The sequence below is a fragment of the Caloenas nicobarica genome, chromosome 26 (assembly GCF_036013445.1).
Source record: "Caloenas nicobarica isolate bCalNic1 chromosome 26, bCalNic1.hap1, whole genome shotgun sequence".
NCBI classification, from domain to species: domain Eukaryota; kingdom Metazoa; phylum Chordata; class Aves; order Columbiformes; family Columbidae; genus Caloenas; species Caloenas nicobarica.
Genome location: NC_088270.1, coordinates 2,507,175 through 2,522,413, shown reverse-complemented (window position 1 = coordinate 2,522,413; position 15,239 = coordinate 2,507,175). Strand labels below are relative to the sequence as shown.

General features: G+C 50.3%; 2 protein-coding genes across 4 annotated transcripts in view; one reads left to right on the top strand and one right to left on the bottom strand.

The window, feature by feature from the left end:
• Positions 1-155: 155 nt before the first annotated feature.
• Positions 156-3,873, top strand: FOXRED1 (FAD dependent oxidoreductase domain containing 1). Its single transcript, XM_065652006.1, has 10 exons — positions 156-345; positions 882-1,123; positions 1,217-1,327; positions 1,415-1,533; positions 1,626-1,720; positions 1,969-2,070; positions 2,176-2,228; positions 2,316-2,452; positions 3,189-3,318; positions 3,517-3,873. Exons 1-10 carry the CDS (start codon positions 183-185, stop codon positions 3,871-3,873), a joined length of 1,509 nt encoding a protein of 502 aa, XP_065508078.1. The 5' UTR covers positions 156-182.
• A 463-nt stretch (positions 3,874-4,336) lies between these two features.
• Positions 4,337-15,239, bottom strand: part of DIXDC1 (DIX domain containing 1) — a 32,768-nt gene continuing 21,865 nt past the window's right edge. Inside the window, exons 8-21 of one of the 3 annotated variants that reach the window (XR_010607654.1) lie at positions 14,229-14,318; positions 14,069-14,122; positions 13,515-13,565; positions 12,312-12,416; positions 11,733-11,786; positions 11,057-11,149; positions 10,896-10,967; positions 10,117-10,203; positions 9,787-9,948; positions 9,593-9,659; positions 8,946-9,054; positions 8,295-8,403; positions 6,519-7,394; positions 4,337-6,426 (exon numbers count right to left, since the gene is read on the bottom strand). Coding sequence is in view for 1 of the 3 variants with exons in the window: in XM_065651985.1 (XP_065508057.1) it covers positions 7,314-7,394; positions 8,295-8,403; positions 8,946-9,054; positions 9,593-9,659; positions 9,787-9,948; positions 10,117-10,203; positions 10,896-10,967; positions 11,057-11,149; positions 11,733-11,786; positions 12,312-12,416; positions 13,515-13,565; positions 14,069-14,122; positions 14,229-14,318 (1,134 nt within the window). In the remaining 2 variants the exon portion in view is untranslated. Of the gene's footprint in view, positions 7,395-8,294; positions 8,404-8,945; positions 9,055-9,592; positions 9,660-9,786; positions 9,949-10,116; positions 10,204-10,895; positions 10,968-11,056; positions 11,150-11,732; positions 11,787-12,311; positions 12,417-13,514; positions 13,566-14,068; positions 14,123-14,228; positions 14,319-15,239 lie in introns of all 3 variants that reach the window. The other 2 variants (XR_010607655.1, XM_065651985.1) reach the window with 2 other exon arrangements.

The window sequence follows — 15,239 nt, the reverse complement described above, 5'->3', positions numbered from 1 at the left end:
GCTGGGAGGACGGGAAAGGGCGGGAGGGCGGCAGGCCAATGGCGGGAGGGGGCGTATGAAGGGGCGTGGCGAAGGTGATGTGTTTGAGGGCGTGGTTTTAGCGAGGGGGCGTGGTTTAGAGTGCCGTTCGGGGGCGTGGCTTGCGGGGGGCGTGGTCTACGGAGGGGGCGTGGCAAGGCGCCATGCGGCGATGGGGGCGCGCCCTGCGCCCCGGGAGCCGGGGGGAGACCCCGGGGGGGATCCCCGGGAGGTCCCCGAGGTCCCCGGGGGGGGTCCCGGTCCCGGGGGTGGCTCCGGGCCGCCCCCTCCGCACCGCGGCCCCGCTGCGCTCCGACTTCTTCCGCGGTGAGAGCCGGGACGGGGGTCACGGGCACCGGGGGCGGTCAGTGGGGATTGGGGGGTCCCGAGGGGAATGGGGGGGTCAATGGGGTTGGGGGGGGGGGGCGGAATTGGGGAGTCCCACAGGGGCTTGGCGGGTGCAGGGGACTCAGGGAAATTGGGGGGGGGGGGCTATGGGGGGGCCCAGAGGGCACTAGGGGGGTTCAGGAGGGACTGGGAGGGATCCTGGGGGGGTCACAGGGAATCCCAGGGGGGCGTCCCAGGAGGGAACCCAGGGGATGCTGAGGGTCCTGGGGGTTCCCAGAGGGTCCTGGGGGGCTCCCAGGGGACTGGAGCGGGGGGACTGGGCGGGGGGGGCCCTGGGGGGTCCCAGATTGTCCTGGGGGGGCTGGGGGGGGTCCCACGGGGTCCCAGGGGACTGGGGGGGGTCCTGGGGTGTCCCAGAGGATGCTGAGTATCCTGGGGGGTCCCAGAGTGCTCTGGGGGGTTGGGGGGGTTCATGCCCCCCCCCAGCCTTGTCACCCCCCCCAACACCCCCGCAGACCTCGGCCAGACCCTGGGCCACTTGGGCCGGACCCTGAAATCCCAATTCCCACCATTACGAGGAGGAGAGGGGGGTTGGACCCCCCCGGGGACCCCCCTGCAACGTCCCCCCATCCCCGAAGAAGCCGACGTGGTGGTGGTCGGGGGGGGGGTCCTGGGCTGGGCCGCCGCGTTTTGGCTGAAGGCGCTGGAGGGCCGGCGGCACGGCATGCGGGTGCTGCTGGTGGAGCGGGACCCCACGGTGAGACCCCCCCCGACACCCCGCTGCGGGGTCACAACCTTGAGGACCCCCCTTTAATTAACGTTTTAATTTGCGACGGGGTCGGGTCTCCAGTATTCCCAGGCTTCCACCGTCCTGTCGGCGGGGGGGATCTGGCAGCAGTTTTCCCTCCCAGAAAACATCCGAATGTCACAATTTTCTGCTAAGTTTCTGCGCAACATCAATGTACGTTGGGTTAATTTTCTTGGGGGGGTGGATGTTTAATTTTGGGGGGCCAGCCCCCTTTATTTCAGCCTGCACCCCCACTTCTAGGAGCACCTGGGGGTCCCCAACGAGCCCCCCATCAACATCCAGTTCCAGCCCTCGGGGTACCTGTTCCTCGCCCCCCCCCACGGCGCTGAGAAGCTCGAAGCCACCGTCCGGCTCCAAAGGTTGGGGACACACAACAACCACCCCAAACTTTTTTTTTTTTTTTTTGGAGGGGGGGCTGCACACATTTTAACCCCCCTTTTGCTGTCCCCAGGGACGAGGGGGTACAGGTGGCCCTGCTGTCCCCCACCCAGCTGAAGGAGAAATTCCCCTGGATGGACACGCAGGACGTGGCCGTGGCCTCTTACGGTATGGGAGGGGGAAAACGCACATGGGGACCCTCCCGAAAAATCTCCCTAAGCCCCCCAGCCCCCCAAAAAAACCCCACCCAAAATTCCCCCCAAAACTCCCCCTCATCTCCATCTTCATCCCCATCCCGCATCCTTCATCCTCACTTTATTTAGGAAAGGGGGGTCCAGCCCCCTGAAATTTAGAACTTCATTTTGGGGGGGGTCCTGCTGCATTGTGTCCCCCCTCCAAGTGCTTTCCCCCCCCAGGTTTGGAAGACGAAGGCTGGTTTGACCCCTGGGCCCTCCTCAGCGCATTCCGCCGCAAAGCCACGTCCCTGGGGGTGCTCAGCTGCACCGGGGAGGTGCGAGGTGAGAAATTTAGGGGGGGGGACACACACACAATGAGGTGACCCCCTCCCTCTCCCCAAAAAATTTTAAAAATTAAAAATTATAATAATAATAATACCACCGCAGGTTTTGTCACCTCGCCGCTGGCCGGCGACATCACACGCATCAAATACGTCCACGTGAGTGCGCGGCCCCCCCACCCCGCCGTGGGTCCCCAGAGGAGTGTGTGACCCCCCCCCCAATTTGCTGTGTCCCCCCTCCCACAGATCCACATGCGGGACAGCCGGGAGTTCCAGCCCGTGGCTTGTGCCATCGTGGTGAATGCGGCCGGGGCCTGGGCGGGGGAGCTGCTGCACGTGGGGGGGCTCCCAGGGCCCCCTCTCCCCATCCAGCCCCGAAAAAGGTGATTGGGGGGTTGACATCCTGGTGTCACCTCATGGGGGGCGTTTTTTGGGGGGGACACACCCCGGTACTCACAATCCTTCCATCTTTTGGGCAGGTGAACCCTTTGGTCTTTTTTTTGGGGGGGAGTGAACCCCTTGGTCTTTACTGGGGGGGGGCCCTGCTGGGTGCCCCCACCCTTTTGTTTTAAATGTGGGGGGACATGGACCCCTTGGTCTTTTTTGGGGGGGGTGGGACATACCCCAGCACCCAGGCCCCCCATTTTCAAGGCAGGGGTTGAACCATTTGATTCTTTTTTTTTTTTGGGGGGGGGGGGGGGGGAAGGGTTGAACCCCTTGGTCCTTTAATTTAGGGGTGGGGGTCACATCTTGGTGTCCCCCACCCCTGTCTGCAAAGTGGCAGGGACATGAACCCCTTGATCCTTTATTTTTTTGGGGGGGGACACACGTCAACACCCTCATCCCTCCATTTTTTAGGGAGGGGAACCCCTCAATATTTTCTTTTGGGGGGTGGGCCACATCACCCCCCATCCTCAACCATGGGAGGGTTCACCCCTTATTACCCCTTATTTCTTTTTTTTTGGGGGGGGGGGGGGGGGGGGGTGTCACACTTCGATACCCACCAATTCACCCCTCAACCCCATTTTTTAAGCTATTCCCTCCCCATCCCCTCTTATTTTGGGGTCCCCACACCCTATTTTTTGCCCCCCCTTAATTTTTTTTGGGGGGTGGATCCAGATACATTTTTTCCTGGCACTGCTCCGACGGCCCTGGATTTTCCTGCCCTTTCCTCATTGATACGACTGGTGCTTACTTCCGCCGCGACGGCATCGCCGGCAACTACTTGGGGGGCATGAGCCCCGCCGAGGTGAGCCCTAGAAAGTTAAAATAAAATTTGAAATGTTGACATTTGAAAACTTAAACTTTGAAATTTTGAAAGATGGAGATTGAGTATTTTGAAATTTCGAACATTTGAAAATTTAAGTTTAGAATTTTGAAAAATTGATATTTTGAAAATTTGGGGGAATTAAAATTTAAAGTTTTTAAATTTTTAAATTTTGGGCAGGAGGACGAGCCAGATCCAAGCGATTTGTCGGTGGATTATGAATTTTTTCAGGATCGCGTGTGGCCGCGGTTGGCGCGGAGGGTCCCAGCGTTTGCATCGCTGTGCCGGGGGGCGGCCTGGGGGGGTTATTACGATTTTAATACTTTTGATCAAAATGGGGTGTTGGGCCCCCACCCCAAAATTGAGAATTTGTTCATCCTGGCGGGGTTCAGCGGGCACGGGCTGCAACACGCACCGGCAGCGGGGAGGGCACTGGGGGAGCTGGTGGTGAAGGGGGGTTATGAGAGTTTGGACCTGAGAAGGTTGGGGTGGGGGCGGCTGGAGGGGGGCGAGCGGCTGGAGGAGGCGGTGGTGTAGAGGGGAAACTGAGGCACAGCTTGGGGAAACTGAGGCAGGGTTTAGGGGGAAGTGGAGGCGGGATTTGGGGAAAATATATGGGGAAACTGAGGCACGGTTGGGGGAAATTGAGGCATGGTTTGGGAAGTAATTTGGGGAAACCAAGGCACAATTTGGGGTGTCACTGTCGCGCTATGCACAAATAAAGTAGTTGGATGATGAGTGTGATGAGTTTAAATTGGGGGGTCACACTGGGGCTGCCCCCCAGTCTGCATTACCCCCAGTATCCCCCCTCAAACATTGCGGAAAACTAATTGGTCCCAGAGAAAACCTATGGGAGGCCAACGTTACGCACTCCAAGTTAGTTATGCACTGCATCCCTGTTTGTGCCTTCTCCTTTCAAAGCAACCTACCCCTTCACAGGCACTGAACAGACTCAGTTCGCAAACCCCATTTTATTGAGATAACTGCCTGGGTCAACTAATCAAAGGCTTACCTAGTCAGGTAGGTCCGGTTTAGGTTTACAGATAAAGCTTCACATTCCTAGAGAACAGAAGGTAATAACTGCCCTTTTTAAGAGATGAATGCAAACAGAGTTTCTATGAAAATATAATTTTACACAGGGCATGTATAAGCAAGTTACAAGTATAGGAATAGGAAAGTAACTTTGAAACAAGCTGGACAGAAATAAACAGATTCAAAACAGTCAAGCATATAAGTCCTACGTATGATAATAAGAGCACGTCCCCAGAATAAATCCACTGAAGTCAGTGTTACGGCAGTGCCAAACTGATTTGAAAGTAACATCTTTTGTTTTTATCAGAGAGAAACATTTGGGCATCAGCTTTTGCACCTGGTACCTCTTATCCCCATGCCTGATATTCCTTACCTCCTTCTGTCGATCATGCAAAGGTGAAAAGTCTGCAGAATGCTGCAATGTCAATGCAGAAATAAAGGCATCCTTCAGCTTCGGTCACAACAATTCCAGCAATTCTATCTTCACTATCACAGTAAAAACCCAAGAACAGAGCATTGCTATCAGTTCTGTCTCAGGGGATGATTTCTTGTGTGTAACGTGATATTAGCATGGATAAAAGGTACAGGACTGCCAGCCCCCAAAAGCAAGCCTTTTGTCCAGTCTTGCTCCTTCTCAAATAGAGCCCATTGTAGCTCTGGAGAGCGTGTGTTTCCATATGAGGTTCAGTCCTTGGCTCTCTGGTGGCAGTAGATGTGACCACGGCCAGTTAGCTGAACTGATCCAACAAGAACAGGCTGTCTCCTGTATCAGCTAACAACTGTTTCCTTCATGGGAAGACTGGATGGCCATGGGCAAGGCTGGATTGACGATTTATCCATTAGAAGCTCTGATCATTGCCCCGTGCGTCTTCAGTGCTCCAAAAGCAAACTGCTCATCTTTGAGTAGCAGAGAGGGGTATGCAACTGGCAACTACAGACCTTGAAAATTGTCTTAATCTGCTCCATAAAATTCTAGCCTAGGTGCGTGGCTCTCGCTGAAATAAAATGGATGAATAAAACCCAAAGAAAGAAACACTTGAGAAAATTTCGCAATTCAGATACAATTGATTTCAGTTTAACACCACCGTGCTCCCTTCACCAACCCACTGGAGATCATGCAACAGAGAAGCTGTTTCCAGGGAGGAAGAAAATCCTTGTTTCTTTTCCAAGAGAGCTGTGTTCCCACCCCCCTGCAGCCCATTGATGAACTTTCCTATGATGTCTGTAAGGAGAAAGTCACTATTACAAATTGTCCAGAACAGGAGGCATGTTGTGCTGTGCCGTGCCAATGTGGCACAGAGCCACATAAGAGCCTTGAGCTGCTTTCTGGACAGTGAAGCAGTTAGAAAATAAATAGTATTGTTGCTGAATATTAAAGCTGGCAAAAGTATAAAACGCAGTAGGAACAAATTGGATTTCCACAGTAAAATAAAGTTATGAGCCCAGAATTGTCTTAACAGGAGACAATACAAAACATCTCAGCATCCACTAGAAAATGAGTAAAACACAGTATAATGCATACATAAATATACAGAAAGCACTTGCACAAGTATAAAAATATCCACAGTCCTCAGACAAATGTAAACTGTTAAAAAATAATTCCAAGAACAGGAACATGTTTACAAAAGGACATGTTAATATAAAACAGTAAAACCAGGTTCGCCCTCTCCCAGCCTCACGCACGGCACAGACACGCGCGCAGTCCACAAAAGGGCCATGTGTACCAAGAATGAGCAGCGCCTTGACTTGCCATTTGACCCTTCTAAGTCAGTGTCTGTCGCCCATTGCAGCCGCCCTTTGGCAGTACAGCTGACTGGCGGCAGAAGGGCAGAGACGGGCAATGCAGAAACAAGCAAAACGCCCCCAAAACTCAAAGGAAAAACCCTCAGATGTTAGGGCTTGTTCTTCCCCAAGCAGTCAGTTCTTTCCAGAGCCTTCAGGCACCCCAGAAGCAGGCACGCCAGGGAATGGGTGCTGTAACTGATGGGATTTATCCTGCTGGTGTGAAGAAGCGTTCGGTGGCCCCGGTAATGAGTGGACAGCAGCACACGGTGATGCCTGCGCACAGGAGGTGACAAACTGCTTTGGTGAAAGAGAAGAGGGCAGGAGTGCAGGGAAAGAGCCTCAACAAGGAGAGGGGTAATAAGTACCTTAGGGAAGTAGCTGATCCCAGCTCTCCCACGAATGAAATCCTTCAGCAAATAAGCAAGCACCAAGATCCCACAGTCCCCATGGCAACAAAGCAAACCCAGAGGGCCTCAGAAGTGAGTACGGCTTCGGAGAGCAAGCGGGAAAAGCAGGGCTAGGAAATCAAAGCCTGAGTTTGGAAGAAAGGGAGCTTTGCTGAGCTGGTGATCTTTGCTTTAGACCATGCATAAACCCTCCAGAAGAATGTCTTCCATCCTCAGGTCAGATTTCTATACTGTTAGTCTGAAATGTCCAGAAAGTTCACTCTGCTCCTGCAGCATGTGCAAGTCCAGGACCAAAGCTGGTCAAATCTTCAGCTCATATAACCTAGCAGCTTCGTCTGACTCATGAAGGCAAAGCTCCACATTTTTGCTATCAGTGCAGATTTATGTAACACCACGTACAAGAAACCACACTTCAAGTGCCCAGATCACAGTCTACAGCACAAACTGCAGGAATGGAGAAGCAGGGAAAGGGAGCAATGCATCATTAAGGCCTTCAGGGTTTAATTGAAAGGATAAAGCAAGGTGTTTCTTTCCCACAGTCCTGTCATTTCAGTCTCGGAACACCGTCTGCATTTGGCCATGGAAAGCCAGATGCCAGGCGTCCATGCGCACAACACGCGTTACCCTTTGTAGAGAAGCCCTCTTTTTTTGGCAGCTTGAATTGGACTCCTTCCAGCACACATGCTTTTTGGTCATTCTTTGAGCTCAGCAGCCAGTTACAGGTTTCCATAGTGACAAGACTTAAAAGCTTGATTAATTCTCCCCATGGTCTTCTTCCACCCAGGCCACAATTTTCCCCTCCCAACCAGGAATGATGTCGTCATCATGGAATACCTATTAAAAAAAAGGGAGTCATGTCTGGGTCTGGACACCACTATTCCAAGGTGTGAGTAGCATAAGAAGCAGGCATCAAGTCAGAGATCCTAGCTCAGGTTTTACTACGCAGCCCATAGAACATGTCTCTCATCCATCATTCAGATGTCTGTTTAATCTTTTCAGGTTTTAGGTAGAAAACAGATTAGGCTCCTTCTTTAACCAGTAACCATCAAGATTATTATTGGCACGTTTTTGACAGGAAAGGTAAAATAAAGACAGGAAACGTGCCTTTTCTGATCTAGATTACAATCTCCAGCTGTTTCTTCAGAACTGTTCAGCTGACTGTTCTCAGAGAGGGTAACCCTTTGCACTTGTCTTAATCAATTTGTGAAACAGCAGCTATCCCAATAACCTTAAATTAATCTAATCCACACCAACACAAGCCTGAGCATAAACAGGGCTGTAACGCAGTACATAAAGATCACGCACTCAGTTATCTCTGAAAAACCTCTAAAAGTAGGATTTTTTTTTAAATAAATCACGTTTGCCTAAAGTGTCTCTCACTGCAATAGCTTTTATGAAGCCACTTGAAGGGCTACAAGTGTAGTCTGGGTTTTTGCCCAGTGTACTCTGAGCAATGCTGTGTCACCGACCGTCATTGCCAATAGCTAGCCCTTTGCCCAAGGGACTCTGCAACCCCCAGGCAATTGCAGTCATATTCATGTAATTGCTCTGGCTGAGGATTAAAACAGCCCATTTTAGCACCTTACAAGAGGAGCTCAATCTACAGGTGTGAAAATAGTCTGTTCAGGGGCGAGTTCAAAGATTTCGTTAATTTAGAAGTGAGGTGACCACAGTCTCCAGGGTTCTGTGGTAACACTAAACCCAAAGCAGCTGACAGCTAAATTCCACACTTACCTCCTCCTTGACTGTGCCAAACTCTGGATCCAGGGCTTTGAAGTGGTATCTGTGGGTTCCTTCACGATCGATAGCTACCTTAAAATCCTTCAGAGTCACTTCCCCTAACCTGCAAGGGAAGAGTTTGGCACTATTGCATGGTACACCATTATCAGACTTAGCTCAAAGGTTACTACATGGCATGCGGAGCCACAGCACAGGTCTAGCTGGACACGTGGCACCCTGGCCACAGGGATGTGAAGAGTGTGCCCCTCCAGGAACACTGAGGTCCTCTTCAGAGGAAGAATTGCCTCCTGATTTACTAAGAACCACCTCAAAAAACAGCCATTCTCACTTTCTCTTTTGCATTGACAACCACAGTTTCTTTTGACAGAAGCCTCCTGCACTACATGCCACAATAGAACTGCTTGGCTGCTTTCTCTTGCTCTTGGAATTTAAAAAGAAAAAAAGAGAAAAAAAAAAGATGAATCTCTGAGGGCTCTAACACAAGCACATCAGCTCAGGGACTGCTTTAGACAATTTTCCCCAGACAATGGTATAAAATCCAATGGCCAAGTTAAAGAACAGCAACCCTGTGCTAGTTGTGACCATATCCAGAAGGGAAACAAGCAGCTCCCAGATCTGTGTCAGCAAGGCAAAGCTAGACCTCACCTCTTTGGTATGTTGACCATGAAAGGTGTGAGGGAGCGGTCAGTGAAGTACAACACTTTGGTGCAGGCACCGGTGCTCATCACGGGGGTGCTGTGAGAATGAGGCAGTTCTGCAAAGCAAAGAGCACAATCATTGGGGAACAGCCTGTCTCCTGAAAAGCAAACGTGGAGCTGCTGCTGCTGGAGCCAGGAAACGTGGTGTCAGAAATGGCTGTGCTGTTATGCATGTATGAAAGGAGCTAGACACTGATGGGGGAACAGGGGAAGCAGCAACCGTACAGTTATCTGTGTCCACTAGATGGTGCAAACCAGCAGGAAAGCTGAAATAACGTCACATTTCCCACTCATCCCAAGGGTAATTGTTTGTTGTAGTTATTTATACCGCAGTACTGCCAAAGTGGCCCAGACAGACTCCCACCGTGATGGTGCTTTACAAACAAGCAGCTACAGATTGTCTCTGCCCCCTTTCCTTTGCAGTGACCTCTCATCTGTACAACAAATCACTAAAGGGAAGAAAGTGAGCTCTGGTAAAGGGAGTAAGAAGCCAGCAGTGGCAGAATCCCAAGGGGATGCTATGCCCTAAACTTTGGCCAGGAAACCTAAGCAATGAATTTGAAAGTGAGAGGGCAGGAACTCAGAGGGACTTACTGGATTTGGGAGGCCAGGAGTCTCTACACTCATTTGTTGCTCTGCTTGCTGGTGATTTCCCCCGGACCTAGGATGCAAAACCAAAAGAGTGAGAACAAAGTGTCACTTCCCAGTTGGAGCTCTCATTGCAGCTTAGATCTGGGTTGTGTGTGAGAGGCAGAAGTTAAGAGCCAAGTGCCCTAGGAAGCCTTTACCATTCTCTCTTGCCTCTCCTGTGTTTCCATGTGGTAGAGCCGTTCCATCAGGCTGGAGATGCCCTGCTCCAGGCTGTCAATGGTGTGGTGCTGTGGATCATGGCCACTGAAACTGTTCCTGAGGCTGCGAAGGGCATCACGAACCAGCTGCAAGTCATTTGTCTGCCCAAGAGACCACAAGTCAGTCAGACTAACTCCAGGCTGCTTTCTTCCCATCTAAAGCCACAGGTTTTAGAAAGGGGAAATGTCTCTTAACAATATAGTAGCTTCCAGGATATCTAGAGCCCACATCTGCCTCTGGCTGGGAAAACATCCCGTAGGTGCACTTACCCCTCGGTGGGCTGTGGGAGCAGCTCCTTTTCCTGCTGTCTGGAGGAAGCCATTGCTTTGAGCACTATGACTGCTATAAGCCATCACCTGTTCAGGGAAAGATGCATGTGCCACTAGGAAAGTGTTAGGATCTCCCCAAAGATCCCAATTTGTGAACTTCAAAATGATGAGAGGGCACACCAGTGACATAACACCCATTTTCTACCAGGTGAAAACACTAAGGAGCATGCAGGCAGTCCTACAGACCAGAGCACAGACATGATTCCTCACATACAAGTGGAAAAAGAGTGGCAGAGACAGGAAGGGGCTTGCTGCAACATCACAGAGGGCTCTGCAAGCTCTAGTGAGCACAGTGTTCAAGTGGCACTGTGCAGAGACAGATATTGGGGCTGGAACTCTTTCCACCAAGACAATTCCAAGTGCTCGATACCACGGTCAAAAGGAAAAGATGATAAGAAGCTAAGCCCTGGTCTAACCATTAGCTAGTGTCAGAGCTGAAGCTAGAAGACAAGAGTCTCTGGCTTCCACTTACTCCTGTGCTCTCCTCACTGTTTCATCCCTTAGGATATTGACACAAGAGGCTAAGCCAGAGTGCTCACTGCCGAGAGCTTTGGTAAACTGGATGCTTTGTGGAGTCTGGCTGCCTTGTTTAGGGCACTGACAATGAGACTGCAAAGCCAGGCTTCTCTGGGATGAAGTGGATAGGAACTGGAGATAGGAGATAGGAACTGGACAGAAACATCACTCCAGTCTGATGTGTAGACCAAGGCTTCTCATACCTCTTCAGCTTCTCTCTTCATGCAGTGAGATAGCAGGGCATGTTTGTGTTCAAGCATCTGCTCCAGATCTACCTGTGAGGGGAGTGGAAGAATCAGCACAAACTGAGCCACAAAGTAAGCGCTAGCTCCCAGGGCATCCATGCAGCCCACCTGCTCCATACCTGTTGGTAGCTGGCCTCAGAAAGCTGCCTAAGCATTTCATCCAGTTTGGTCTGATGCTGCTGTAAATGGCGATCCTTCTGGCACAGTTCTTTCTGCAACACAGTAGTCCAGAGAATCAACAGGACACTGAGTAAGGCTCACAATCATCTTCCCATAGCAGGAAAGGGTGTCATCTGCCAGGATCACGTTCCTCTACAGGCTGACTCACACAATGTATGTCCTTCTAGTTATATGTTAGAACTGAGTATGAAAGCTTTTATTTTTCCCAAAAGATTGGCCAGGTTGTTGTTGCCTGGAGTCCCTGTGCCCCAGCAAAGATCCACTACTGAGGCCAGACAACTGTCCCAGAGAAAATGGGTTCCTGAGGAATCAGTGAACAATCCCGTGACCCAACATAACCTGGTAGGCTTCTGTACAAGTGTTAGACACTTAGCAAGCCATCACAGAAAAAATATAATAAAAGGTCTTCTATAAAAAGCTGTGGGCAGAACACAAAGAACATCTGATCTCTCCATCTCATTGCAAACATCCATCACTATTGCAATTTATTCACTACCCACAGGGCCATTCCCAGAGGTGTCTGAGTGCCAGGGAGACAGCAGTCACATTCACAAATCTGAAGAACCACCAGATGCTGCCCTCAGCAAAGCCTCCAGTGAAGAGAGGTTCCATTACCTTGTATTCTGCCAGTAGCCGGTTTCTCTCTTCAACTTTCCTCTGAAGGTCAACCTGCAGAAATAACCCACAGGTGTGAGGTCAGTATTCCTACAGAGTTAGTGACAACCTCTTTGCCCCTTGTGCTAAATGGTGACCTGAGACCAAACATCTGCAGAGTCGAAGTGAGCTGGTGACTAAGCATGGCAGCCTTTTGGACAGGACAGTTCCCCCCTTGCCCTTCTCTCTCCAGAGAGACACTGTGCGTGTCAAAATGCCACTCGCTAAGCCAGGGAGCACAATGAAGCAGCAAGAATGCAACTGTACTGAAAAAACTATGGGAAGCCCTCCCCTGTTTCAGCTGAAGGTCTTGGAGGACAGCAAGTAGGAATGAGCAGCGGGAAACGCCAGTGAGTCTCACAGCTATCTAGTAGACTGTGTGCAGTTTTTACTACGCAGAGACCTTTGACTAGTCATTCACTATCCCACAACCCCAAGAACTACGCTGCAGCCACCAACTCTACCCTGTGGCTGCTGGAGCCCTCAGGGCCACCAGCCTCCTTCTAAAATAATCTAACCCTTAGCAGCACAGTGACTCACGTTCTGGTTGTGCAATTCCTCCTTGTCCATGTTTGCTCTCAGCAGTTCCTGCTTTAGCTGAAGAACTGAAGCATCCTGTTGAATCAGCCTTTGCTGTAAAGCATCCTGGGAAAAGATGTTATCTGTAGGAAGGTGCAAGACAGAGGCAGAGACCCTTCCCCGGGAAGTGAGTGACCTAGACCAGTGGCCATAACACAGTGGGGCCACTCACAGGGCTGAAGTGTTGCCAGGGGCCCAAGAGAGCAGCACATGTATAGACATCTGCCCAGTGGGCTCTCAACCCTTCTGCCTTTCTCTTACCCAAAAGTGATTTCCCTGCCAACAACCTAGCCATTTGGGACAGAGGGATTTCTGTGCTTCTGCCTGAACTTCGTGCCCTAGAAGTGGCCTGACGATTTGCTTTTACAGGAGAAAACAGCAGTGCCTTTGGAGGGTCTCTTCAGTGGCCTACAGCTAGTGTCTCCAGCCATGCATCTGCAGCATCCAGAGGGCAGAAAGAGGCCAATGTCAGCCAAGCACACAAGGAAACTTAAGCTCTCCGTGTGACCTAGTTGTGCAGTGAAATCCTCTCTGCTGAGGCCAAAGTCAGGACTAATTCTACTCCTTTCACTCAGTGTTACCCAGGAGCTGAGCGTTCTACCTTGGACAGCTACTGCTGTTTGCTTCCTCCACAGGAGCCGACAGGCAGCTCTGAAAATACCTCTGCTCAGGAGTACATTAGTAGTGTTCAGAACTTCAGAGGAAGAAACTGAGCAAACAGGAGCCAAAGTCGTGAAGAATGCTGCAGCTGAAGAGGACAAGGATACCCCTGCGCTCTTTTTCCTCTGCTGTCAAGAATGAGTTCAGTGGGCCAATCCTACTGCGCATACGCCAAGACAGAGGGGTAAAAAAGAGCCATGAGAATCAAGCAGGCATCCTACACCTCTTGCTTAGGGGAAAACAGACAAAAGAGGGGACATTTGACCACAGTCCTACAGACAGAAACAGAACCTAGAAGACCCGACTCCTTGTGCCTGCCTTAACTGCAGTCCCTCCCCAGAGCCAGAAACAGACCACAGGATCCCCCAAATCCAAGTCTCCTAATACAACCTCCTCCAGTCTGAGATTCCTCAGATGTGTGTGGTTGCTGCTGGAAATACTCATAGGCTGCAGCAGACTCTAAAGCTTCACTATTTACATTTGATGAAGTTCCCCTTTCCTCACCTTTATTCCCTGTAGGTTTCGAGCTTCTTGTTTGTATTTCCATAGCTCTTTCTGTAAAAGTAACATTAATTTGATTAAATGACATCTTGTCACCCCTTCAGAATCAACCAGAGTCAGTGTTCTCTGTCCCCAGACACCTGCTTCAGAAGAAAGCACATCCCACCTTTTCCCACAGACCAAAGAGGATGTCAGGCCCTGAGCCATTTTAATGAACTACAAACATGACAAAACAGCTCCCCAAGGCCCTGCTATTAAAGCCATGAGAGGAAAAGATTGCCTAGTCCCCCACATGTGTCTTCAGGGCAACATCAAATACTTCTCTCCCAGCATCAGAACTGGTTCCACAGCCAGCATCAGCTGAAAGCCCTAACACAATATATCCTCATGTTATCTGTTGGGTTGTCCACTCCCCATCTCACCCTACATCCCTCCCTCCGAAAAAAAAAAAACAAACAACAAAAAACAAAAAAACACCACACCAAGCAGGACAGAGTCTACAAAGACCTCTCGACCCAAAACCTCTTTTTCCCCCTCTTCATCTGTCCCCTTCTAACCTTTAGGTCTTGATTTTCTTCTACGCTCTGGTCCAGGCGACTTCGGATTATGATCTGAATGTAAAATATCATGGCTGTTATTGTGCACGACAACTGCCTGTGGCAGAACAGTGCAAAGGGCAGCTTGAGCATAGAAATGTAGGTATAGCAATGTGCTCACCAGCTGCTCTTCGGGGCAGGCTCCACGTTCACAAAGTTCAAAGGACCCTTCCTGCTCATCCTCAGGTAAAGACCCATTGAGCAACAAAGCCTGGGAAGATGAAGGGGAAAAAAAAAAAATCTTCTCTTCAGGGCTTTCAAAGGAAAATCGGCTAGCTGCAGCTCTTGCTGGCAGTAATTCATATCAGTGTCTAAACAGTTTCATTTTCCATTTCTGCTGATTTATTTCCCTCAACAATTAATAGATTTTTTTCAGTAATAAACGAGAAGATTTATTCCCTGAAAAAACTCTCCCAGAGATATCCGTCAGCCAATACTCTTCCCTACAGAAAAAGACCAAATGAGGACGACTAACCAGATTTTCAGAGAGTGAAGTCTATCTCAGGCTACAGTCCAAGGGCAGCCATTACTACAATAACAGATTTGAAGTCTAAACCAGAGACTGAACCAGGTTTGCGTTGTAAGGCTTCTCTTCCGGAATGAGACTGAAGTGTCCCCTTCTGAAAGAAGCCATTCTCTTAACCACACATCTACAAAAGACTTGAGAAACAGGATGTTCAGGGAAGCCTAATTCTGTTCTACACTAGACAAGACTGAGACACATTCAGAACTGTTGCCCAAGCAAGAGAAGACAGTGAAAATTTTAAGCTAGGCCCTGTGCTTGAGGAAGGCTACTAGAAGCACAGTATTCATTCCTTCAGTAGCTTCAAGTTAGCCCAGAAGCCTGCAGGAATATGCCAGAATTCCCTCAGTAGACTGAATCCAGGCTGAAGGAAGGCAAAGTGTGCACTGTAGGAAGCGCAACGAGCAGGACCAGGCCAGATCTCCAGCAGGGTATACCATACTGGTTTTCTCTAGCTGATAATTTTTACACTGACCTTTGTCTCCAGCTTCCAGGACTCAGGGCACTTGGTAGGTGCCAGGACATAGCATACAACTGGACACACTGGAAAGAGCCCTGCCTCTTTCTTTCAGTTAGCTTTCCAGTGCAGCCCCAAAAGACGTCAAGGCT

Coding starts and splice junctions, on each gene's coding strand:
- FOXRED1 (XM_065652006.1), top strand. CDS start 183: ATGCGGCGATGGGGGCGCGCCCTGCGCCCCGGGAGCCGGGGGGAGACC. Junction 2,453..3,188: donor CCCATCCAGCCCCGAAAAAG/GTGATTGGGGGG, acceptor GGGTGGATCCAG/ATACATTTTTTCCTGGCACT. Junction 3,319..3,516: donor GGGGCATGAGCCCCGCCGAG/GTGAGCCCTAGA, acceptor AATTTTGGGCAG/GAGGACGAGCCAGATCCAAG.